At 41.0% G+C, this 24,721-nt stretch overlaps 1 protein-coding gene across 1 annotated transcript in view; it reads left to right on the top strand.

The window, feature by feature from the left end:
- PTN (pleiotrophin) overlaps window positions 1–24,721 on the top strand; it is a 78,053-nt gene that overhangs the window by 44,918 nt on the left and 8,414 nt on the right. The window contains exons 2-4 of the mRNA XM_005482768.4: window positions 8,350–8,450; window positions 9,904–10,077; window positions 11,102–11,263. Of these exons, the coding sequence (XP_005482825.2) occupies window positions 8,351–8,450; window positions 9,904–10,077; window positions 11,102–11,263 (436 nt within the window). The 5' untranslated portion in view covers window position 8,350. The remainder of the gene's footprint in view (window positions 1–8,349; window positions 8,451–9,903; window positions 10,078–11,101; window positions 11,264–24,721) is intronic.

Genomic DNA, 24,721 nt, shown 5'->3' with positions numbered 1-24,721 from the left:
TATACAGAGAAATGTATGTGATGTCTATGTCTGCTTTTCATACTCAGGAAAGGAAAAGTAAGGGAAATAAAGATTTTGCATCGGATAAAGGAATGACATTACAATGGCAGGGTAGACAAGGCTAAGAACTAAACTACATTATAAACCACAGTGGTCAGGATGGAAAGCAGTTAAGGAGAAGTTGGAACATGAAACACATTTGAGTGAGAACAGAGAGAAATATCAGATGTGGGTGGCCTGGGAAATTAGTTGGAGAAGCTGTAAAGAGGTGTAATAGTGGCAAATGAAAATTATTGGGTTAGCCCCCACACACTCTGTAGTGGTAGTCATGACTGGTTAACAGAAGTTGAAGGTCCAGAAAAGGTTCCAAAAATAGAGAAACCACAGCAGAGGAAATATAGCTGGAAATTAATGATATGCATTAAATGAATTAATAAAAGCAAGCTATTGGTATACTTGTTTTGCTCAGCCTGGAGAAGAAACTGAGGGGAGACCTCACTGTGGCCTTCAGTGAGGGGCAGTGGAGGGGCAGATACAGAGACAAGATACCACATGTATGTTCCCTCTCATGATCAGGGACAGGACTTGACAAAACAGCCTCAAGTTGGTTGGAAGAGGTTTAGTTTGGATAATCAGGAAGAAGTTTTTTCCTCAGAGGGTGGTTGGGCACTGAACAGGTTCCCCAGGGAAGCAGTGTCAGCACCAAGCCTGACAGAGCTCTCGAAGTGGTTGGGCGATATTCTTGGGCAGAAGGTGTCGTTCTTGGGGGATCCTGTGCAGGGCCAGGAGGATTTGATGGTCCTGATGGGTCTTTCCCAACTCAGCACTCTGTGATCCTCTGATACATAAGGCAGAATGTGAATCTTATCTCGGAGGAGTGTGGAAAAACATCTACTAGCTTTGTGTCTCCCAAAGTTGGATGTGGATGACTTTTGTTAGAAGCCCTTGTGTGATAATGCAGAGGTAAAATAGAAGGAGATCTTTCATAACAGAAATATTTATTGTTCACAACTTAAATTAGAAGGCAAAAAGTGCTAATAGTAATAGGTGCTAAAATGTGTTGATGTGATTTCTTTACCACCTAATATAGAACTTTGAAAAGTTGAGCTATTTTAGAATTTGATTCAGTATGATCTTATATCTCAAAGTGTATCCCTAAAAATAACCATTTTTATCAAGTGTTAGCAAGCTGATTTGCTTTAAGTTGCATAGGGGCATGAATATAGATCTGCTTCAAGTTTTAAATTTTAAAAGTTGGCTTTTGTGAAATTAAGTAAACTGGTGATGTGTGTTGGACTGATGCAAATTTTTTAATAAAGGACTGATTAAAATTTATGTGTATCAAGCTAGAAATAAAATTGAAATTTGTTTCAAGAAAACAAATTTCAATTTTATTCTTGCTCTGCTTATTCAATTTGAATTTTATTTCTGCTCTACAGCTTTCTATTGAAAAAAAAAGCTGTAGAGCAGAATTCTATATCTAACTGGGGATAAGCCCACTGAAATGCTATTGTGAGCTTGCAGAAATTTAAAAAAAAATGGCAGTGATCACCCTATGAAGTAGTGTCTTGGAAGTCCAGACACAGAAGATTGCCGAGATTCACCAAAAACTAATCTGGCTTAAATCTTGCAAATCTTGGCAACGAAGAGCAAATCTTGATTTTTAATTTTATTTCCCTACTAGTACAAATAAAGACAACAAAGGAAAAGTATATGAATGTGAAGGAAGAGGGAACATGCTACAACTGTAAGATTATGGCTCATAAAGGTCTGGCTCCAGAAGCATGCTAGCTTTTGCCTCAGTTCCCCATATGGGAGATCAGGTGGGACATACGGGCATGCAGTGGGTGGTGAATGAGATAAAGACCTGGAGAAACAAAAGATTCTTCAAGTGTTTCTGTGGTAAAACTCCCACTGCTCTTAATTTCTCTTTTACAGAGAAAACTTGTGTCTCCATCTCTGACCACTGTAAAAAATGGCATGTGACATTTCAGATTCATTAAGACCATTAAACCATGGATCAAATTTTATTTTCCTGCTGTTGCACAACTGCAGTTTAGCAAATAAAATATTTACATTTAAGAAGAGGGAAAGAAGCAGATCCAGGTAGCTGCAGCCATCTGCCCTCAGTGGACTGCAAAGTAGAGCACATTTTGAATAGGAGAATAATTTAAGAACTGGAATTAAATATTAAGTTTCATTAAACACAGCATGTGTTTACTGAAAGGAGATTGATGTCCCAAACCAGCTCATTTAAAAACTGATTTTGTAGATGTGACTAATCTGGCGCTAATCAAACTGTAATTTATTAAAGTATTTGTTGTGGGACTTGATGGGAAATTATTCATTCAAGCAGGAAAAAAAGAAGGATTAATGCAAAAGTTAGTTCTGAAGTGGACAGGGAGTTTAAAGAGGACTCAAATTGAGCAGTGTTTTGAAGAAAAATAATGGGTTGCAGGAACTTCTTAAGTTTGCACCTGGGATGCATTTGTATTCGTGGTCATGGGCTGAAAATAATAGTGTGTGAAGCTGGGAATCATAGCTCAAAATATTGTTTACTGCAAAAGAGGAACCATACCTTTTTATATAGTTATATTAAGCCAAAGATTTATTGTTAATATAATTTAAATCTTAGTGGTTTAATCCAAGGATTGTTACTAGTGTGGATGTAATTATTGCAGAAAATGACTATATCTATACAGGTGTTATAATAATTTTAACAACAATGCCACCACCAGTTAAATTGTTAAAAATACACTTAGATTCAAGTGCTTTTCCTGATGCTATGCTGACCCTTCCCCAGCTCTTCTTAGCCCTCAGGTTGGTGATTTCATGGTGTGGGTGGTAGAGATGGTTATAGTGACCTGTCATCCTCTGAGGTCCTTGTTCAGGATGATATTAATGTTTTCCTTGCTCTCGGATGAACCCGGGGTTGTTTTTCTTAATGTTTTCTAGCATACTTTGATACATTTCTTTCTCTTTCTTGGTCCTCAGTCTTGTTATATCCAAACTTCCTAGAGATTATACCTTTTAGGTACATTGGAAACTATTTCTGCTTTCTCTTTCTTAGCCCTATATCTTTTATATATATTTTTAGGAAAAAAAAATTCACTGAAAGAATAATAAAGTACTGGAATGCTCTTCCCAGGGAAGTGGTAGAATCACTGGATGTGATCCATCTCTGGATGTGTTTAAAAAAAGATTGGACATTGCACTTGGTGCTATAGTCTAGTTGAGGTGTTAGGGCATAGGTTGCACTCGATGATCTTAGGGGTCTCTTCCAACCTCATTATTCTGTGTGATATCCAGTTTTGCCCAGGTCCACGTCTGAATTTCTTTATCTGACCTCGGGGCAGTTGTTTGTAGCAAGTGTTTGTGTCTCTGTTGATAAGCTGGTATCTCATATCTTCCATGTCTGTATTCCTCTGCTCTCTATCCTGTGTCTCCACTTCTCAAGGCCTTTGCTAACATACCAGCCCTGCATTTGTTTATAAGATATTATCATAATAGAGTCACAAAACCTGTGTGGCTCCATACAGTTACAAAGAAAAGTAAATCAAATCAGCCACAGCTGGTTGGTCAATTAGAAGAAATGCTGTTGCAGCTAAAGCAAATGTGACAAAGCTGTGGACAAGCCAAGGAATGCTCAGAAAGGGCAAATCCCATCAAGCCCTGGTCCACAGCCCTGGCAAACTCACTCCAAAGCCCATGGACCATCAGCAATGGCAGTAGCTTCAGTCTTGCTCTAGATGCAGCTTAACAGTATCATCAACACAGCTGGTGTTTGGCAGGTTATACTGGAAAAGCTGGAGGATGCGAACAGGTTGTTATAATAATGTGAGAAGACCTGATTGTTCAGAGTGGTAGATTGCACTCATATGGACTAATAATGAAATATTTGCTCCTGTAATCTGGGACCTTGCCAGTTGCTTTGGAAAGAACAGATGAAGGGAAGGGCTTGTGCATAAAAGTTGTTAACAGCAAAAAAAGCCACCTGTAAAAGGCATATGTGATCCTGGGATGTGTTGCTTTTGCCAGCTTCAGTCAGGCTAGGAAAAATAAACTCTTGCTCACCAACAGAGCTTCATCCAAAGTTGTCTGCTTTGTTCTGAATGCTTGTGTTCAGCAAAGACTTGTTCAGATTCAGGAGTACCTGGGTGTGAGTTAATTGTCTAAGTGCAGATTGAGTCACTCTGGTAAGCTTGACTTCCTCCAGCAGAGATCCAGAGGTCTAAGAAAAACAACATGGAAATGCCTGTGCTGCTTTGGGCTTCCCACTTCAGTGGGATTGTAAAATCAGGTTGGGGGTAGTGTGGGATTTAGAGTGGGAGGCTCAAGCTCTGCTCAAAAAGTCCCTTAAACTGCAGCCATGGAGTGGTTTCTGTCTGATTCTCTTTCTGAGGCTCAACATGTAATTGAAACTATGGATGGATGGATGGTTGATTAAGCCATTAATTCTCTGATTGCCTGCCATTTAAAAATTTTCCTTTCATTTTTTACTCCCAAGCAGAGATTGACTGTGAAATCAACTGTAAGCCTGAAGTAATTCCTATGCCTTATTGTTGCTGCAAGAAGCTGCTTGCTGTGGTGTATCTCAACTGGTCTTCAATTCTCCCTTCATTTTACACTTCATGCTTTTTTAACACACTCTGGTTTAGTATTTAATTATCTTTAACCACTTTTCTCTCTTTCCTGTTTTGGTGCTCTTTGTGTGATTGCTCACTGTTTTTTCTTCATGTTGTTCCAACTTCCTATTTAAACTGTTCTAAGCTCTCTTTCTCTCTCTTTACCTTTTCTCTCTTCTGAGGTTTCCTGTAGCAGCCCACATCTCAAAAATCTTTTCTTTCTTTCACTTTTATCTTTGTCTTTCTGTGCCTGTAAATACCCCTGTCATTCGTTTAAATGCTGCCTCCTTGCTCTGCTTAGGGGCTGTCATACAGGATATTAGAGATGTTTTCCTCTCATGGCACATGATTTACTAGTTACCCTTGGTGTAGCCAGAGGGCTCATTAGAAAAATCAAAATATCCAGGAGGAGTCCATTTTGTCTATGGTGTATCCATTTTTATGTCATTTAACCAGTTATAGCAGTTCTTTAAATCAGTGGTTGAACCAAAAATGTTATCAAAGAATCTAATAAAAAGGAAGAACTGTCACCTTTGAATTTTGAAAAAGTAAACCAAAAAATACAAAGTTATTGTCAGTAGAATATATTGTTTGAAGAAACAAGTCTGGTCTGGTGAGTTTTTATCTTAATCTATCTTTTTACTGCCAACTAAAATATTTGCAAGAAAAACTGAACATTGGACTCACATACTTGCTGATAGATGGCATTTTCTAGCCTTTTGGAAAAAAACAAACTACTATTTTGTGAGTACTACATATGGGCTGCTTGTAATTTTGTGAGAGCACCCACCTTTGCTGTTTACCATTGCAAAACAGTTAAATGGTTTTCTGTGGTTGTACTGGTTACATCATATTCGAGGAGTTGGTGTGGTGTGAGGCAGTCTCTCCATTTCTACAACATGGCTTTTCACTTGTAGGTAGAGGAAAGGCACTTGAGGAAGCAGCCTGGGTCTCTGCAGAGAGACAAAATATCTCTATCTCTGCAGGTTTAGTGTTTGCATTAGACTTTTGGCAAGTGTTTTGGCTGTAGGGGAGTCTTGAGTCTTAGGAAAACATGCTATATTAAGGCTCTGTGGGGTTTTGTTTATAGGGCTTCTGGAATGTTTCAGACTCCAAAACCTAACTATTTTCCCCATCTGTTTTGCTGAAAAGAATGTCAGCCTGATTTAAATTTGAGTCCCTTTCAACTTAATATGAGGCAGCTTCCCTAGTAAAAATCATCCATGACTCCCAGTGACTGGGGAGCCTCTGGGGTGTGTGTGACCCCATCCCAGGTCCCTGGGGTGGGCAGCAGGGATGTAGAAGGCAGCCCTAGAACTGTGACCATCTCTGGTATTTGGTGCCATCCTGCAGAGTGAAACCACTAGTGCTGCTTTTGCTTCAGCTTCTGACACCCTGCAGACAGTGACTTGAGGTATGAGAGTGTTTGTGTCTCCTGCAAAATGTGCTTCCATGAAATTAACTCTCTCCTTCAACAAAGGACTCTGGGAAGCTGATTGGAAGAGATGAAGTGAGAAGACAAATTATAGTGAAAATGGGGCGTTAGGGGATGTGCAGTGTTACTGGTGGGGAAGCTGCCCCTAAGGAAAGAGACAAGGAACTGAGTGTGGAGTTTCATTTTTAAATAGTATGTATGGCAAATGTATTTGAATCATAGAATGGTTTGGATTGGAAGGGACCTTGAAGATCATTTCATTCCAACCTCCTGCCATGGGCTGGTACACCTTTTTGCTCACCATTCCATCCAACTTAGCCTTGAACACTTCCAGGGATGAGGCTTTCACAACTTCCTTGAGTAACCTGTTCCAGTGCCTCACCACAATAACAGTAAAGATTTTTTTCCTAATATCTAATCTAACCCTACTCTCAATTTGAATTAATTCCCCTTTGTTCTGTCACTACATGCTCCTCTCTTCATCTTTCTCAGGAGCTCCCTTCAGGTCCTGGAAGGCTGCAATTAGGTCACCCCATCCTTCTCTTTTTCAGGCTGCACAAACACAATTCTCTCAGCTTTTCCTTATTAAAGAGGTGCTCATTTGATTATGAAAAAAGCAATTTGAAGTAAGCTGAGCTAAAAGGCAGGTTGCATATTTAGTTTTTAATTGCTTATTTAATATATTTATTTATTTCATTTGTTTTATTAATTTTCTGTGAAACATGAGAGGGCTGAGTGGAAACATGCAGCAGAAGAAAAGAGAAAACAAACCCAAGCTCTCTGGCGACTCACGTGCTCTGCTCTGGGCTCTGAGTTTGCTGGAAACAATGGTGGTGCTTTCTTCTTCATGGGAAATGATACTTTCTTTTGAAGTAAATGAAACTGGCCCTAATGACAGCTCTTTAAGACATTTGAATGCCAGGCCTCTTGCAGTCTTCAAATGAACTTTATTTCAACACAGCTATTAAGTTGTCTCATCTGACTTCTAGAATGATACTAAAGCCAGATACTTTAAAGTCTCCATGTTTGGGATTCCTCTCCTGTTTTCCTTGTCAGTTATAATTATGTTGCATTTGACCAAGAGGTTGCCAGCAGAGAATACTGAGGAGTGCCAAATTAAATTTCAAATACATTTTGTTCTTTGTTCATGTTGAGAAATATTTCTCATCCACGGCTGCTGTGCTCAGCAGAGTGAGATCAGGCTGCCATTAAACTCTCTGTAAATATCAGTCTAGCTGAGTTTTAAAAACTGTCTTAGTGGCACTGTTACCCCTCCTCTGAAGGCTGGTGTAACATGAACATCATGGGTCTTGGTTTGAAGAAAAACAAAACAAAAAATTGGAGAAACCTTCCTTTCATCCAAGCAATGTCTAGTCCACCATCTTGGTTACCTGGCTGCCTACTGGAGAGACGTCTCTAGGAAAGGGGAAGGTTGCTTATTTTTAAAATGTGTATTGAAGACCCTGTGTTCTGTTAAACAGTGCCAAAATGAGACAATGAAAATTATAGAAGCGGGAAAGGGAAAGCTCAGAATGACTTTTGGTGACTGATGCTTCAATCCCAAGCGAATGTTTTTAATGCCTTTTTGGATTTGAATATTTGCTTCCCAAATCCAGATTTCAGGTTTATCAGCATGCTGTGGATAGCCTCTAGCAGCATGTGCAAGTCCTGTCTCTGTGCCTACTTTGCATTTCAAACAATTAGCCTAATTTATATTACGAAGAGAAACTAATTGGAGGAGAAGGAAGAAGTATGTAGCAACATGGCAATGACAATTAAGATAGTGCATCACATATCACCTATATAAGTTTTTGTAAAAGAAGCTCTTTTCAGATGTCACCTAAGCCTAATAAGAACTTCTACCCTTGCAAGGGGGAGAGTAGAGTGTTCCCTACTTCATATGAATTGGTAAACTGAAAAATGAAGTGTATGTTTTGCTTATTTTAACACAGCCAGAGGTCAGAAAAGAAGATAAGAGTTCCAGACCTGTCAGGATTCTTGTTTCTCGAACAGGTTTCTAGAAGACAAGCAATAGTTACAGAACTTCCTCCAATACTCCTCCAATAACATCAGTGATGTAGATCAGGGATTTGGTTACACAGGCTGGAAAATAGTTAAAAATCTCCGTATTCTCTCTGCAGTGGAGCTAATTGCCCATTCTGACAATAGCTAATTATCTGCTTGTATCCTGTGGTCCTGAAGCAGAGCTTGCCAAAAATGATTTCGTTGGAGTCCCACTTTTCACAATCTCACTAACCATTTTTTTTCCTCTCTGTCATTGATCTGCAGAATGCAGCAGCAACGTCAAATGTTCACAGCTGCCCTCCTGGCACTCGTTTTCCTTCTGGCAGCCGTGAGTACCACTGAGGCTGGCAAGAAAGAGAAACCAGGTAAGGTCCTGTCTGATTCAGAGTTAATCCCCAAGATAGGTTGCATGCGTGTGAGAATGTCAAATGCTTCTGGTTTTGTTATGAAATCAGGTCATTTGTTAGCCTTTTGACATCAAGGTAGGATTTTTGGCTGTGACATGCTGTTCTGTGTTAAATAGGGAAGCAGAAAGGGGTTTCCATGTCAAGTGGCAGCTTGACAGCCCCAGAGACTGGAGTCCGTGGTTTATCACACAGTGGATAGTGCAAAGCAGCTTAAAATGTGCTCTCTGAATGGTTTCATGCTTGACTTAGGGGGAACCAAACAGGAGTGATGAAAGAGCAGTTATGTCACTTGCTCAGTGTTATATATGACAGTGCTACACTAATGCTGTGTGATGTGGAAATCCTCTTACAAAGAATTGTACTAACTCGCTGTTGCACAGACAGCCAGACATCCAGCAGTAGTTGCTTTCTGTCAGTGATGAACTCAGACCTCATTATAAGAGAAGCTGGCCCAGGGTGGAAAATTCATATCTGTCAAACTTGGTTTGGCATTTTTTAAAGAATGTATTTTTTGGTATTTTTCTTAAGGTCTTACTATTTTCAGGCAACTTATATACCAGATATTATGAACTGTGAGTCCATCAGAATTAGTGTTCCCAGTAAAAAAAAATGAACTTTTAAACCATTTTGGCTTTGTGTAAATATGAGAAAATGGTAGCATAAACATGCCAGACCTAGAAAAAAAAAATTATATATTTATAGTTACTTGTGATGATTTAGGGACCTAAGTAATTTTTTTTGTGAATCCTTGGGTTTGATAACATTGCTATCTTTTCTCATGAGACTTGTGCTTAAGGATCTAAATAAAATCCTTACTTTTTTCCCTGAGCAACAAACCCACCTGAATTAACAGCACTTCGAGTACACTTCTCCACGTAGCTCCTTTGCCTTTGAAGTATACTGTGACAAAATGTGACATGGTATAGCAAATCAAAAGTTTGCATCCCACAGCTGTTTCCTGGAGGTGCTCAAATCCTCTGATACACAATTTCAGCACATACATTTCTCATTGTTTAGTGTACAGTGCTTCAGCTGGAACTGAGGATATTTGCATGCCACCAGCTACTGGAGACAGAGCTTTCTGAGTGAGGTCCATTCTGCATGTTTTGGTCAGTGATCCCTGTGGGTTTTTAGATTTCTGAAGATGAGAATCCACTTGAGAATATCTGAATGGACTAGCAAACATGGCAGTGGGACTAAGTTTGAATGATCATTCTGTTTAGGGCTCAAAGGGGCTGACCTGTCTCTGCAGAATCGTGAAGAGGATGTCAGACCTTTTGCTTTTAAGGCCATTGTGTTATGAATGTTTTCCTTACTTCCAGGTGCTGTGACTTTGGTTAAGTTTAGGCAACTTCTCTGTATGCTTTGGGTACTGAGAACTTCTCTTGCTTGGTTTCTTGTCTCCATGCAGAGAAAAAGGCGAAGAAGTCTGACTGTGGGGAATGGCAGTGGAGTGTGTGCGTGCCCACCAGCGGTGACTGCGGCCTGGGGACACGCGAGGGCACCCGCACTGGAGCTGAGTGCAAACAAACCACCAAGACTCAGAAGTGTAAGATTCCCTGCAACTGGAAGAAGCAATTTGGAGGTCGGTATCCCTCTCTTAAGGGATTTACTTTGGTTTTTATTTTGAGTATGGAGCAGCAAGCCTTTTTTTTCAACTTGGAGAAGGTGTTAGTCCTGCATTTCTGGTTCATCAAAGCTAGAACGTGCAGGGCATCAGAAGGCAGCTTCCTCAGAGTTCCTCTGCAGAGAGTCCCTATAACTTACTCATTACAAATTCTGCCTTCCTGCATGCTGGAATCTGCTCTCTGTGGTGTTCAGCCCTGTTTAGGGCAGCAGTGCAAGTTCACAGCTGTGAACCTTGGCGATGGCTATCACAGACTTTACAATGTGTGATGTGGAACCTGGGGGCCTGGCTACCCGTGCGTGCAGTGAAAGGAGGGAGTGAAGACCAGTGCATTTTTATCATTCCAGACCAGTGGATTTAATTTTTACCATTCAGTTCAGAAGGTTTTAATGTATCAGTTTGGGAAGATATGTCAGATCTGTCCTGGACAAGGTGTCTGTCCAAAACTCAAATTTGATTACTCTTCCAAACTTGGCTTTTCTTTCTAGTAAACAGCTTGCATGATTTTGAAATTATTGTGACCTTACCAACACAATCAGTGCTGCACTTTTAGACTTGAAGTTTATGGATGCACGTACATTCTAGAAACTGTTCAAGCTTTATTTGCTAACCTCTGGTGTCACACAAATGGAGAAACAAACATATGGAATGGAAATGACATTTCAAACTGCTGTTTCTTTCTTTTTTGTTGTTGTTGTTGCTGTTCATATTCATAGCTGAATGAATTTCTCTTTCTATGCCAAAAAATGCAATATCCATGCAAAAGCAAGAGGATTAAATTTTAAAGCACTGGGGAGGGGAGGGAGACTGCAATTGCCACCGCAAATAATCTTTAAAGTTTTCTTGGGATTCTTTTCTTCAGTTGCACATCTTTTTGTTTGTAAGCACCAGCTGCCTATGGTAGCCTATTAGGCTCACAACATTTTTGTTTTCACGCTCAGTCATTGTGTTTTAAATTCTGCCCTTTTTTTCCTTTTTGCAGCGGAGTGCAAGTACCAGTTCCAGGCCTGGGGAGAATGTGACTTGAACACGGCCCTGAAGACTCGGACCGGGAACCTAAAGAGAGCCCTCCATAATGCTGACTGCCAGAAGACTGTCACAATCTCAAAGCCCTGCGGGAAGCTTACCAAACCCAAACCTCAAGGTAAATTCCATTTGCTGAAAGCTGCATGAGAGCTCACTTAAATCATTGGGTTTGAGGTGTCCTGCATGCTTCAGTGGGAGCTCAGTTGTACAGGATATTGCACTCTCGTGGCCTTTCCTCAGCTCTGCACTGCTCCTGTCTGTCAGGGCTCAGGCAGGGAATATTCCTGAGCTGCACAGTCAAGGCTGTCTCTCATTTGAGAAGTAAGCTGAAGATTAGAGCTCCCATTTTAACTTTAGACCACCTTTACTGTTACCAGTTTGCTTACACTATACTTCCAGAGTAAAGATTTTTTTTGTAATTCACTCATTGATGGGAACAGAATAATTATTATAACATGAAAAATATCCCTTGATAAAGACATCTTTTATATAGGTTTTGTTTGGTATTGAATAATGATTAGTTGAAAAAGGACTGCTTTCCTTCTGGACAAGTAACATTGAAAGGATATTCTTTTCAGTGCACAATGAAATATGAAAATATTGTGCACCCTTGGGGCTGTTTATTTTTTATTCAAACATAGCAAGAAGAACAGTACAGAATGTATATGTCTTATTTAAATGTGACTGACAGTGTAATTCCTGGTACACAGAAAGACATATGCCCTGCATTTGTGTTTCCAGGTGGCCCTTAGAAAAACTTATTTTCTTTCTAATCATTAAAGCCTTTTAATGTACTCTTTTGTTGGAAGAGCAGGTGTTATATGTATAGGATGATTTATAGTGGGAGCTAAAACTGTGAGATCTTGTTTGAGATACAAAAGCAATATGTTTTAAGTAGATTATAAAAGCTATGCTACCCTGACATTTGTTTACTTAAAACCAGCAGGGTTTGACACATTCCAGGCTCTGAATACTTGGATAGCAATACAAATAAATGTGATTAAGTGTGACAGGTGCACCTGGGACAAGCAATTTTCAAATTGTGGGCTGTGGTGCGCCATGGATCAGAGGAGTACCTGCAGGTGGCCTGCTCTGCTTGAGCAACCAGAGAAGCTGCAGGCACTTTGTGTGTGTGTGTATGTGTGCATGCATCCATCCATCCACCCATGTGACTGGTTTTCCTTGCACACCATCCATAAGTCCAGAACCTGTGCAGACAGTGACAGGCTGTGGAGCAGCAAAGTTACAACTAGATTTTCAGAGACCACCTGAGTTGGTTGAGCTGGTGACAATAAACCTCATTTAGGGGTTGAAGTGATTGGATGGGAATGCAGGAAGGGCTTTGAGATGTGTGATTTTATTGTTTAGCAGTTTGGGGGGCAGGATTTTTTTTCCATGCTTTTGCTGTTTTCTTTATTTCACTAAGTTTCCATGCCTAAGTGGCCTTTGGGAGTTTACTGAATGTGGCTGCCTATTGTGCTGCCAGAAGGCATCTTCTGCCCCTGGAGCCTCTGCCACTGTCATATATCTATATCCTGTCAGTGGCTGTCAGAGCAGGGGGAGAGGGGCACAAAGCAGACCATTGATGCAGCATTGTTTTCTGAGAGCTGCGCTCTTGGGTGGTACAGGCTCATTTTCAAGTTAGAGGTTTAAAGGCAGAGCTTGAGAAATTGCTGGATTGGAGTCAACTTTAACTGATTCTGGAGTTTAGGAGTGAGTTATAGCTGAGACTGGAAATTGGATTGGGACTGACTGCAGCAACCAGTTAAGGGGCTTGACTTAATTACAAAACCTGGCTTTATTTGATTTGAAGGAATGCAAAAAGAGAAATAGGTACAAATGTGGGTTTTTAATCATAATAACTGTGGGCAGTTCTGCTCTCCTGATCTGCATTAGAAATCTTCCTGCATGCCACCTGCTCGCTCATCTGCTGTTGGCATTAGTAGGAGCAGCAGGCAAGGGAGTCACACACACACAGCCTGCCTGGGCTCAGAGCTAAGCCCATATTGCAGATCTGTGGGTATAACTACACGGGAGCTACACTGGGCAGTGTGCTGGCACCAGGAGGAGGAACTAGAGGAAGAAATTAGGTCAAGCAGATTAGTTCTGTGTGAGGAGTTTTGCCCCACTGAACTTTATTTCTGAGTTAAAAATCAGAGTGCTGGAATGACAGTATTTGTTTTCTTCCTGAGGTGAAGGAAATGACAGGCTGGAGGTAAGTCCAAACCCACAACTAAGAAAAACGAAAATATTTAAACTGCATTCAGTCTGTAGCTAGAATCTTAATGAATTTCCTTATTTGGAAATGGGAGGAACTGGATTATGGCCTGAGCCATTCAAATGTTCTACATGTTAGGCTCCTTTTTCATCCCTAACTTTGTATCAGTGCCTCAAGACTATAACAAAGAAAGCCCATGATGCTTTATTTGGAAGCAGCAGGTCATTTTCTGAAGTGTGAAAGGTCTGTACTGATATCCAGCTAGATCTGTGGGTGCTGATCAAGGGCTGGGATTCCTACTGGGATTGCCTGGCCAAGCAGGGCAGGGGATGCTGGCATTTGGGTGCTCTGGCAGCAGAGCAGTCAGCCAGGGGCTCAGCAGTTCAGGAATCTGTTTTACTGTGAATGGTTGCCTCTCTGACTGGTCTTTGCTTAGAGAGGTGCACCAGTGAATGCCTTTCTGACAGCAACAGGCTGAGAGCACCAAAAGCAGACAGAAAATATTGCACTGAAAAATACTGGTTTATTCAGAAAAAAAGTGCTATTTTCCTGACTAACCCCATTCCAGTGAGGTGAAACTTTTATTCTATTAGGTTGTATTTGTAACCTCTCCATTATATCCATTTTCTTTTTGATTTCATGCTGTAAATGAGGTCAGTAAACATCCCTGTTTAGCTTCTCCAATCAATGGTACTTTTATATATCTTCCTTTAATTTTTTGTTGCTTGCCATCTTTTAAAGCTTCTGACTTAAGTATTTCTTGGTGTAAGAATTTATCCACTGTAAGAATACTCGTTATTGGACTTCCCTAAATTCCTTCTATTATTGCAAAGGAGTTTTTGTTATGGAGAGACTGAAATGTAAACAGTGTTCTAAGTATATCCTCTACAGAGGACACCCAGTTTATTGTTCATATTGTTCACCCACTTATTGTTCATTGTTCTTATTGTTCATCACACCCACTAAATTAGCTAAATAGAATTTTAATTTTGATCATTGCTTGCATGGGGGAGTATCTAAGACCTTCAAAATTCTCCCTAATTAAAAAAAAATGATTATTGTGGTAATTTAAGAACTCCAGGAATTGTGTGGCTAAGAGAGGTTATCTTGTCTAGGCCTGACCAATAAAGCATTGTGCATCAAATTTCACCTGACACATTTCCTTCCTGGGATGTGGTGTCCGAAGTTCCTCCTCACCTTCTCTGCTCTTTGAGGAAAATGCCACTTGATGGATCTTAAGTGTAGATGCTGCTCTGTTGTTGCTTATCCACCTTTACAGCCCATCAACATATGGCAGCTGTGCTGACAGGATGTGTCTCCCTCCTCTCACTTAATGATTTCAAAAACTACTGCTGTTCATAGGAGTTGGATCTATTCTTAACAGAAAGGAAAATCATACCTGCAAAAAAACCCCTCAGGGTTTATAATTTTACAGATTTGTTGATAAAATATAGTTTGGTTTTCCATGGCTTCTATGATCTCTGACAAAACTTGTGCCAAGTTAAAGCAGGAGATTGTCATAAGCTTTGGGAATCAATTCTTTCTTCATAAACTACTAAGTTAAGTGTTTTTATGGATTTCTTTTATCTTTAGTAAGCACTAACAGAAAAGCTTAAAACCCTTTTAAGCATTCTCCATTATTTTGGAAACAAAAAATAAATATTTTCTTCTTAGCAGCCGGTCAATGTCAGTACTTCCTACTTATTAGCAGCTGTTTTATGGATTACAACTTTATTTAAGGATGAGAACAGATGATGAACCAGGAATTTTAATCTTACTTGGCTTCCTGACAAGCTCTTTTCTCCATAGCTTTGCTCACATGTTCTCAGAGTGGAAGACAGTAGCTTGGTTAAAGTGTAGGTAACACAGGATGAAAAACATTTTTCCTTCTTGAATACTGTGCATTTAGGCAGACAGATTGTCAGCAATGTGATGTCCCAGGCACCACGGTTTGTGGTGTATTTAGTCCACAAATGAGGTCATGAGAAAGCTTGTCACGAAGTCTAAAGAGGATGAAAAGATGATTTTCATCAAAAAATCCCAGTGGAGGCAGGCACCTCTTCTCTAACACACACAGTTGCATATTCTAATCAGTGTCTGCAAGGCTGGTGATGTTGAAGGTCTCCCTAAACTGTCCTGACAGATGTGACAGACTCGGGCACTTGTGTCGAGTGGCTGCTCTAATGGCCAACTTGTGCTGAGGAGCACAAAGTGCTTCCGACATCCTCCATCTGGCCAGCTCCACACCCACCCAGGCTTGATTGATGCTTGTTCAGGTTCCAGCCAGCCAGAAAGCAGAAGAATGGAGGATTGTCAGGATGCAGGAAACGTTTGGCTTGAACTGCTAAGAGAGGAGGAATTTCTTTTCATAGAGCCGGGTTGCCTGATGGGCTTTATTTCTTCCTACACTCTTTCAGTCACTCTCATTCTTTCTCTCTCCCTCCCCATAACTGTTGTACTTTCAGATATTTATTTTTCTGATTAAGATAAAATTAAATAGAATCAGCACTTTGCCTGCCCCTTCTGCAATGTACCCTTCATGTTTTTTGAATTATGCACCTTTCTAACAACTTTTTCGCCTGGCTGTATTTAGCTCTTTTTAATAAATCACCCTTCCCAACTCTTTATCAATTTACAGTACATCACATCTATGAGTTACTTTGTCATGGCTCAGATAAGTCCTTGCCACACAGGAAAGATATGTGCTAAGGTTGGCAAATATTAACACTGCTCACACCACTGTTGTCTTTAGTAATTGGGGTGCCAACCAAAGATCACAGCCTCCAAAATGCAGTGTTTGGAAAGATTTCCCACATAAAGGCAAGACCTAACTGAGCTATTACTGGCTGTAATCTCTTCTGTACAATTCAGATCAGGTTTAGCATTTGAGAGCTTAGCAAGGTGCCAGTACATTTCCCTGTGTTTGGCACACTGTGCATGCTACTGCATGGAGGAAATGACTGCACTCTGCATTTTTAATAATTTCATACAATTTGAAGAGCTTTACTTCAGAGTTGAGTGAAGTATAAATAATCTGCCCTACCTTGGTTTTGTTTTTTTTTTAATCTGTATATCTTTACAGGCAGCAATTAGCTATTCCTGCTATCACTCCTTGGAGCTCAGGAAGTCTAATTAGAAGAAGAGTAGTAATTGAAAGTCAGAAAGGCTAAATTATTTCCCAGATTGACTAAGTATCAGTGGCCAATCCAAGCATGTAGCTAGTAGCCTATCATGCAAATAAAATTATCAGAATGTGACAATTGACTTAAAGGTGAGTGTCTGAACTGCAATATTTAGTCAGGGTCCTTGGTTTTATGTCAGTCATCTCAATGGACTCCCATCAGTGTTAAGCACCATTTTACCTTGGGTCTTCTTAGGAAACTTCTTGTCAAACCATAGAGATGGACTTGTGTTAAGGTGTATCCCTGTCTTTACTTTGCTGGCAGGAACAGAAACAGCCAGTGGTTTTTGGGCACTCCAGTGGCAGATTCCTACCTGTTGGGGGAACATCTTACTTGCAGTGTGCTGCCAGAGCAGACTGACCAGCTTTGGCAGGATGGCTTGGCTGCTGGCTGTTGCAAGGAGCTGACAGTGGTGTGTGAGTGACTTGCTCTCCTGAGCTATTTGTTCCTCAGACAAACTGGGTACTGCACTGATAAAACTGCACCACTTAATTTTGGACAAGTCCACTTTCATGTTGGACAAGTTGCATTTTCTGGGGTGCCCTCCCTCATCTTTGCCTTTGTTCAACAGCACAAAGCAGCAGGAGGGGACACAGACTTGTTGGGAGGAAATGACTTGTTAGGGCTGTGATTTTGTATTGTTTGAAAGATGCTGGTGTCTCCTGTTTTGGCTTCACAGTCATGCTGCATCTCCCTCTGTAGGTTTTAGAATTCCCCAGCTTTAATGTAACTCATTAGTCGTGCAGACATGCAGCTAGTGTAATAATTAGTATTACAGGAGGCAGAATAATAGAATCTGCTCAAACTAATTAGTTGTAAAAACAAGGGATTTTCTCATATTAGGAAACAGCTGTGATAGTTAAAGAAAAGCCTGCAAGGTAAAATTGGGAGGTTTTTCTCTTGTTCTAAAGCGTGAGACAGGTTTACTGAAGAATGGCCCCTGGCACTGACCAGGAACCTGTCGAGGAATACAGTGATCTGAGCTCTGTGGGACAGGACACTGGAGTGTGTGCCCAGTGGGAAAAGCATAGCTGGCTGTTATTATTGTTGCTATCATTATGATTATTTGTATTGCATGAGTGCCCAGAGGCCCCAGCTGAAAAAGGGTGCCATTGTACTAAGCACTGCGTAAACATTGTGAGAGGCAGTTTTGCCATGAATAATTTATGCCTTATGGCGCTGGGAAATGTGAAAACCAAGAGAAGAAACAGTGGTCCAGAGGGGAGAGACTGGGCACTAAATGCTTGGTTGTGTTTCCCAGTGCTAGTCTGAGGACAAGGTTTGTGTTTCAAGGTGAAGTAAAACTCACTGGAAACTTCAGGCTCTGAGACATGATTCTGTCATTTGGCTCCTTGCTGCTGGACAGGAGGAAATATGATGTTTCTCAATTTCAGTGGGAATGAGAATAAGCTATATGAGAAAAACAAAACACAATGGTGTTTACACAGTGGACCAGCCTCAAGCTGCTTATAAGCTGCCAGTGCAGCCCATGACTAATAAAGTTTGGATGTCTTTTAATGGTGGCTTTTCTGCTTCCATTTCCTTATGTTTCTTGGAGGCTTTGTGCTGTAGTTTCTCTTGAGATTGCGTTTGTACCTGTGAAAAATTTTACTGTTTGGATAAATAATTTGAATGCCTTGTCAGATCATAGCATAATATCAATCTGATTGACACAACCCTAATTCCAGGGAGAAGGAAATGCATGTAGGAGAGGGAGAGAAGATATATATTTTTTTAACCAAATATTTAGCAATTTTTACTTGTTCTGCAGCTTTCATAGGTGTTTTTGGAAAGAAAATCCCTGGGGTGTTTCATGGAAACCTTAATCTCCATTTTTCTGACCCCCTGGTTTGCATTTCAGATAATTTTTTCTTTTTCTATGCTGCCCCAAAAGATGAAAAACTGAATTTGTCAAATTCTCATTTAACACTGTTGTACCTGCAGGAGTTTCTTCTAGGTTTTAATGCAGACCTTAGTGGGTGAAAGTGTAAATAGCCTTGTGTGTCAATACTGTTATGTGCTCATTGCCTCCCTTTTTGAGCTTGTAAGAGCAGCCCTGCCTCCTTGGCATTAGTCAGTGCCCTTGAGCCATGAAAATGCCTTAAGCTATGGGATCTGCTGTAATAAAAGGTATGCCATCAGCAAATGCTCACCCTCATTGCTGTTCCCAGCAGTGACACAGAGAGGAAGTCCTGTTCCTTCCATTCTGTTCTTTTCCTTTTCTATTTCTTCACTTCCTTTCCTTTCAAGCTCTCTTCCCCTGCTTTTTTTATCCCTCCATCTCATTTTCCACATTGCCATCTCTCTATCTTTCCTTCTGTCTGTGCTCACTGCCAGACTTTTGCAGGTGACTCTGCAGAATGGGGAGCACTGATCAAAGCCAACCCCATGTCCTGTGCCCCAAGGGTAGAGCTCATCTAAAGCAGATGCAGAAAGCAGAGCTGAGAAGGGCAGTGCCTGGTTTTCAAAGGCTAAATGAATAAAATAGGTTCTCTATTGGCATTATACCACAAATAACTTTCTGTATAGGTATATACTGAAGTCTCAATGGATTACTAAAGCTTTCTGTCTCCAGCAGTCTCCTGCAGACATTTGAATGCAGCGAGTTAACCCTTAATGTGTCAGCCTGTGCCTGCACCTGTCCTGCTGGCATTGAGAGGGATCTTGTGTGCAGCATAGACAGGGAGGGGGCTGAAGAGCCGGCTGGAACTGTGTCACTCTCGTGCTGAGCTCAGAACATGATGAAGAGCACTGAGAAAGTCCCTGCCCTACAGGAGCAGCAGTGTGAATGTACCCGGGGCTGATGAGAAGCCAACTGGAAGAGCAAAGTGAACTTCTGAAAGTGTTAGCCCAGACCCCTGTAGCAGGCTCCAGCTGCAAAACAACCTTAGTTTGAAAAGTTTATCCATTGCAATCTTCTGAATACTTACTCTTAAGATCTAACATCTTAAGGGCTAACATGGATGTAAAGAAATTGAGATGGAACTTTCATGTTCTTTGCCCTCAGGCTGTTAGGCCATTGAACAAACTCAGAAGTTTTGTGTGTCTTTGTGGTCTTTTGAGTGCCTCTGCATAGACAGCTCTGAAACTTTTCTCCCCCAAATATTTGAAGGAAGAAAATCATCAAAGGGAAACCTTTCTAATGAAAATCCTTGGTTTCAGCAAATTATATCTTAAATAAAAGCTCCCTGTAATTCCTGACTAGTTTAAGTTGGGATGTTAAAGGAAAGGGTTTAAAGGTCTTGCATCAGTATGTGAGATTCAAGAAGTGGCTTCTGACTGTCTAAGATAATTTCAGAGTTTTGTGGCTCATTTTAGAACAAATTGGATCATTTTTCCTCGACTTTTATTTCTTCTTGCAATTCTAATGAGAAAGGAAAATAATTGACACATTTTCTCTGAGTGGTGACTTGATTCCATTCCTTTGTCAGCGATGTTAGTTTTTGTTATAAGCATAAATCTGACTATTCCCCATTCCTAACACACTTTGCAGCATAACCTTCTGACTTAAATGGGGCAGCTGCAGCCTTTAGGTCTAAATCAAGTCATTCTTGTGTTCAACTGGGAACAAATGAAAGTCTATCTGAAACAAAACTTCAGCAAAGTGAGAAGCAGAACAAAACCTGATGGAGGGGAGTGAGCACAAGTGTGAAGAAATTGAGCAACACAGATAACTAGAGAAAGCTGGTAAGCAGCACAGGCTAAAATAAAAGGGATACAATCAATTTTAATCTGTTAATTAAATAAAAGTTACATCAGGGTCATTGACTGGAAAGGTGCCTTCTGCTGCTGTTCAGCTGGTGGATTATTGCTTTTTTCCCCTCATCCAGTAGAAGTCTGTTTCTCAAAGAGGCTTTTCAGAAGAATTCATGAGGGAGCAAGTTGCTATCATAATATAGATTTTCCTTCTTAAACCATTTGGAATACATAAATGCTGTATGTAGTACAGGAAAAAAGGAAGAAAAGGATTTAGATAGCCATGAAAAGTTCTCTTCCTCTACAAGAAAAAGAAATACTATGTTGAAAGGGTTTTCAGAAATCCAGATGCTTTTAAAGTCCTGGAAATCACAAAATATTACAGTTTCTGTTCCTAAACAGGAGTGTGAATCTCTGTGAGATTTTTTTTTTTCCCAAAATCCTGGATTATACCCAAGCTAAGATTTCTCCATTCCACAGAGACAGGCATTTCATCCCCAAAATTCAGAAGATCCCTGCTCACCGTGGCACCATTACCCTTTACCACATACAAACCTGGTGCTTTGGAAAATTTGCTCCAATTGAGAGGTAGAGAGGCCTTTCTAAAACATGCCTTCCTCTGAGTATGGTAAAACTGAGTGAGTGCTAGGCCCTGGAAAAATTGTATCCTGAAAATCTGATGTGGAACTTCTTTACTCTAACCTTCTATCAGCACAGCTTTTACAATTTTGTATGATTTATATTACTTTTGGGGACACTGCTTGACTTTTATGCACAGAAGTTCAGCAGTGCCATGAGTGAATTGTTACCTTCTTTTCAACAAACGAAAATTAAGACCTGCAAATCTTGGTTTACAAAGCTTGACTTCCATTAAAATGTAATTACCTCCCTTTTGTGCCTTATACATTAAGAGTGGCTTCAAATGGTGTGTGGCTCCTGCTCAACTGAATTACTTTCATTTGCTGCTTGCATAGTAAGAATGAGATTCTGGAATAAAGATGACTGTTTAAAGAGGACTGCTGCAATCCCAAATTGCATAGAGAAAATTCTGCTAATCAAATTAACTTGTTTACTTGCTAAGAACCTGACTGGAACTTTTGTTACTGATCATCTTGGGCCCACAGAAAGTGGGTCCAGTGCTAATTCATGGCCAGTTTTTAATCATGTGAATAATTCCAAGTCTTGTGACTATTAGTAGGGTTATTCTGGTGATGAAAGATTAAATAATCCAGTGTCTGTGCATTGACACAGTTTGCTCGTACAGGGCTGCTTGGTTTTAATCTTGCTGGAAGTGCCCCCCTTGTTCCAGGGGGAAGCAGAGTGGCTGTGCAATGCTTGGGTGTTGCACACTGCAGGGACTACCAGGCATTTGGAATTTGCTCTCTGCATGAGCTGGGCTCCAGGGTATTTAGCCTGACTGATCTGGTCCCTGAACTGACCAAAACCTGCTCTTCTGAAATCCAGGATTTTCATCCTTCTTTTTGCTCTGCTTCTGCCTCTCTGGACCCTGAATTCTGCCACAGATAGCTCACAAAGATACCACCAACTGGTGTCTGGCACAAGTGGGCCACCTAACTTGAAAGCAAATAGGGCAGTGAGTAGATTTAGATTCAAGTTCTGTGTGGGCTGGTGTGAACCTGAGTTTCATCTGGTTAAGTGTTTTTACCATAGTGTCTCTATATTTTTGGTAGTGCTTGTCTGCAGCTAACGCATTCCCTGAAGGCAAAGGACAGCTGGTGCACAGCTCTGTGGCTCTGCCTGTGGAAATACTGCACTCAGTGGGGTGGGTGAGGAGAAGGAGGCTGCTGTAGGCCCAAAGCTCCTGAAAATGGCAGGGTTCAGCTCAGAATAGTCCCTGCTCACTGGGCAGCTTTTCCTGCTCCCCTCTTGTCAGGACTGAGGACATCCCTCTGGCTGTCCTGAGCAACCAAGGCCCCTGCCAGGGGTCTCAGAGCCCCTGGCACAGAGCCCAAAATGCCTGTGGGTTTGATTATGACCCGTGGAGCAAGTTACCAATCTTAGATGATGATCTGCAAGCCATGACAAATTAAGTAGAATGATAGTGAATTTATCACAAGGGAAAAAAGTAGATTTTGGGGTTTTTAGAATGGGGTTCCAGGGGGGCAAGATGGAGGAATCTGGGTGTGTCCAGCCTTTCTCCTCCTTCTTCTTGGCCTCCATCTTCTGCTGTGATGTTGGCACTTAGAGATTGGTTTAGAGTAGAAGCTCTCTGTCTAACACAGGTGATAGGTATTGAAAAGTAATTGTAAATATTGTACACGTAGTTTTTAGTATCAAAAGATAACACCACCCCGGGGGCAGGCAGAGTGTCTCTGTCCTGCTGAGCAGATCTTGGCAGGACAGGAGAAAGAATTTTATAGATAAAATACAATAAAAAACCGTGAGACCGAGAAATGAAGAGCCCTGACTCCTCCTTCAAGCGCTGGGCTGGGTAAAGGGACTTTGGAACTTTTCTCGGGGTCACTTTGACCAGCGAGAAATCCCAACACCCTCTGGCTCAGTGGTGAGTGTTGCTGGGGTCCCACTGCTTTGCAGTGCCAGTGAGATGTGGAATCAGCTCTGTGCTCCTCCATCAGACAGGCTGTCTCAATGGGCTCTGCTTAGGCACTGTAATTTCTGATGGGACCACGTTAAGATGCCTGGTAGGAAATGGCTGAACTGAAGGTTTTAACATCCAATCTGTGCTAACCTGAATTGAATTTTGATCATTTTCGTGTATGGAACAGGAAACTGAAGAGGTCTGTTGGACAGTGTAGTGTACCTTGGGGATCTTCCCCTAACTTAACTGGCAAATGCTGGAGTTTGGGACTGATGAGCTGGCAGATAACTCTCAATGTTTGAACTTGTCAGCCTTTTGAGCATGGTGATTTCAGTCATTCCTGGTTACTCTGGGGAGGGAAGCACTGGCAGGGTGATCAGGGTGATGTGGTTGCCAGCGTGGCTGTGACCCAGCAGCTGTCATAGAAGTGGAAATTGTAGCATAGGGTGAACAGAGGTGAGGACAATAAAAGCCCAAATGACACAAATGCAAAGAGTATGAAGACAAATGAAAAAACATGAGCAAAATGCATCTTAAAGCAACTTTATACATTGTTAGCCATGGACATACCATAGCCTGATCATAATCAAAACAGGAACAGTGTGACTGTGAACAGACTTGTGCATGAGCATATGAACATCAACATTTTAAGAGGTCAGCACATGGGTATTGGTGTCTGTGGTGGGAATTATAAAAGAGCCTAAGGGCTGGGAAGTATTTGGGCAGTTCTTTTTTTTTTTTTTTTTTTTTGTTAATGTTCTCACAATTGTGTGTATGCATGTCATTTCATGGAGCAAATATGCTGTGCATCAATCCAGATTACCTGTCTGAAAGATGAAGCTGTGGTGGTGTGAATGCTTTTAATGAGGGAGGAATTCCATCTGGCTCATGACAGTTTTACTCTGCTGAGGCCCAAAGCAGAGTCACTTGTCTTTGGAGGTAGATGGGTTTGGCTGTTTGGATGATGTGCAAATCACCACAAGGCAGACAAAAGGGAAGAATGAGGAAGCAAGAGATGTGGACCCACAGGCATTAAGTGCAAATGGATAAACAGTGGGTTGTCTGGTACCTCAGGTCAAGTGAGGATGGGGAGCTGGTACATTCATGTGGCTGCAGACCACTGTCTTCTCCTGGACTCTTCTGCAGAGTCCTGCTGGCAGTCTGCCTGCATTTATGTGTCTCCTTTGCTCTTAGTAAATGTGGTTCGTGTCTGCATAGTGCCCTGCTGCTTCTGCTGGGTCTAAATAAACGTTGCAGATTTCAGTGCCGGTCTGATTGATAAAATACCACTGTTTCTTTAAGAGGAAGTGGTGTTGTGTGGGGAATAAAAAGTATGAGGGAGAGTGCAGTCAATACAGAATCCAGGAGGGTCAGTCTTATAAAGCGGCAAAATTAGAGGAAGTGGAGGATGTGGGTGAAAGAGATTGAGGGGGGATATAGGAAATTTGCAGGGGTGGAGGGAAAGCTGTAGCTGAAAGCAAATTAGTCAATGAAAGATTACTTTTTCTAATAACGGGTTATGAAATAGTGTCAGATTCTGTGAATAGCTCCTGACTACAGACATTCAGACATACATGCAAGCACACAAACACATGCAAAAGCAGGGGGAAAATTTAGTTTTCAAATTAAAAAAAATTACTTCTTCTTTTAATTTCTCTTTGAAATTAAATTATTATTATTCCTTTGAAATTTAAGCAAAGTTTTTAAGGGGAAGAGATTTTAGAGCAGGTTATATGCACAAACAAGTATTTTATTTTGCTTTGGCTAAAGGATCATGGGAAGTAATTTTTGTTTTGTTGTAACAGCTGAAGAAAAAAATGTTGGTTTGAAACATTAGGAAAAAGGAAAAACAACCATCAGAGAAATGTGGTAGCCTAAATTTGCCTTCTGCTGTAGGTACCTGGCCCTATCCATACCTGA

The sequence above is a fragment of the Zonotrichia albicollis genome, chromosome 4 (genome assembly GCF_047830755.1).
Source record: "Zonotrichia albicollis isolate bZonAlb1 chromosome 4, bZonAlb1.hap1, whole genome shotgun sequence".
Classification (NCBI taxonomy): Eukaryota; Metazoa; Chordata; class Aves; order Passeriformes; family Passerellidae; genus Zonotrichia; species Zonotrichia albicollis.
The sequence above is the reverse complement of the archived record's forward strand: the minus strand, read 5'-3'. Positions and strand labels throughout refer to the sequence as shown.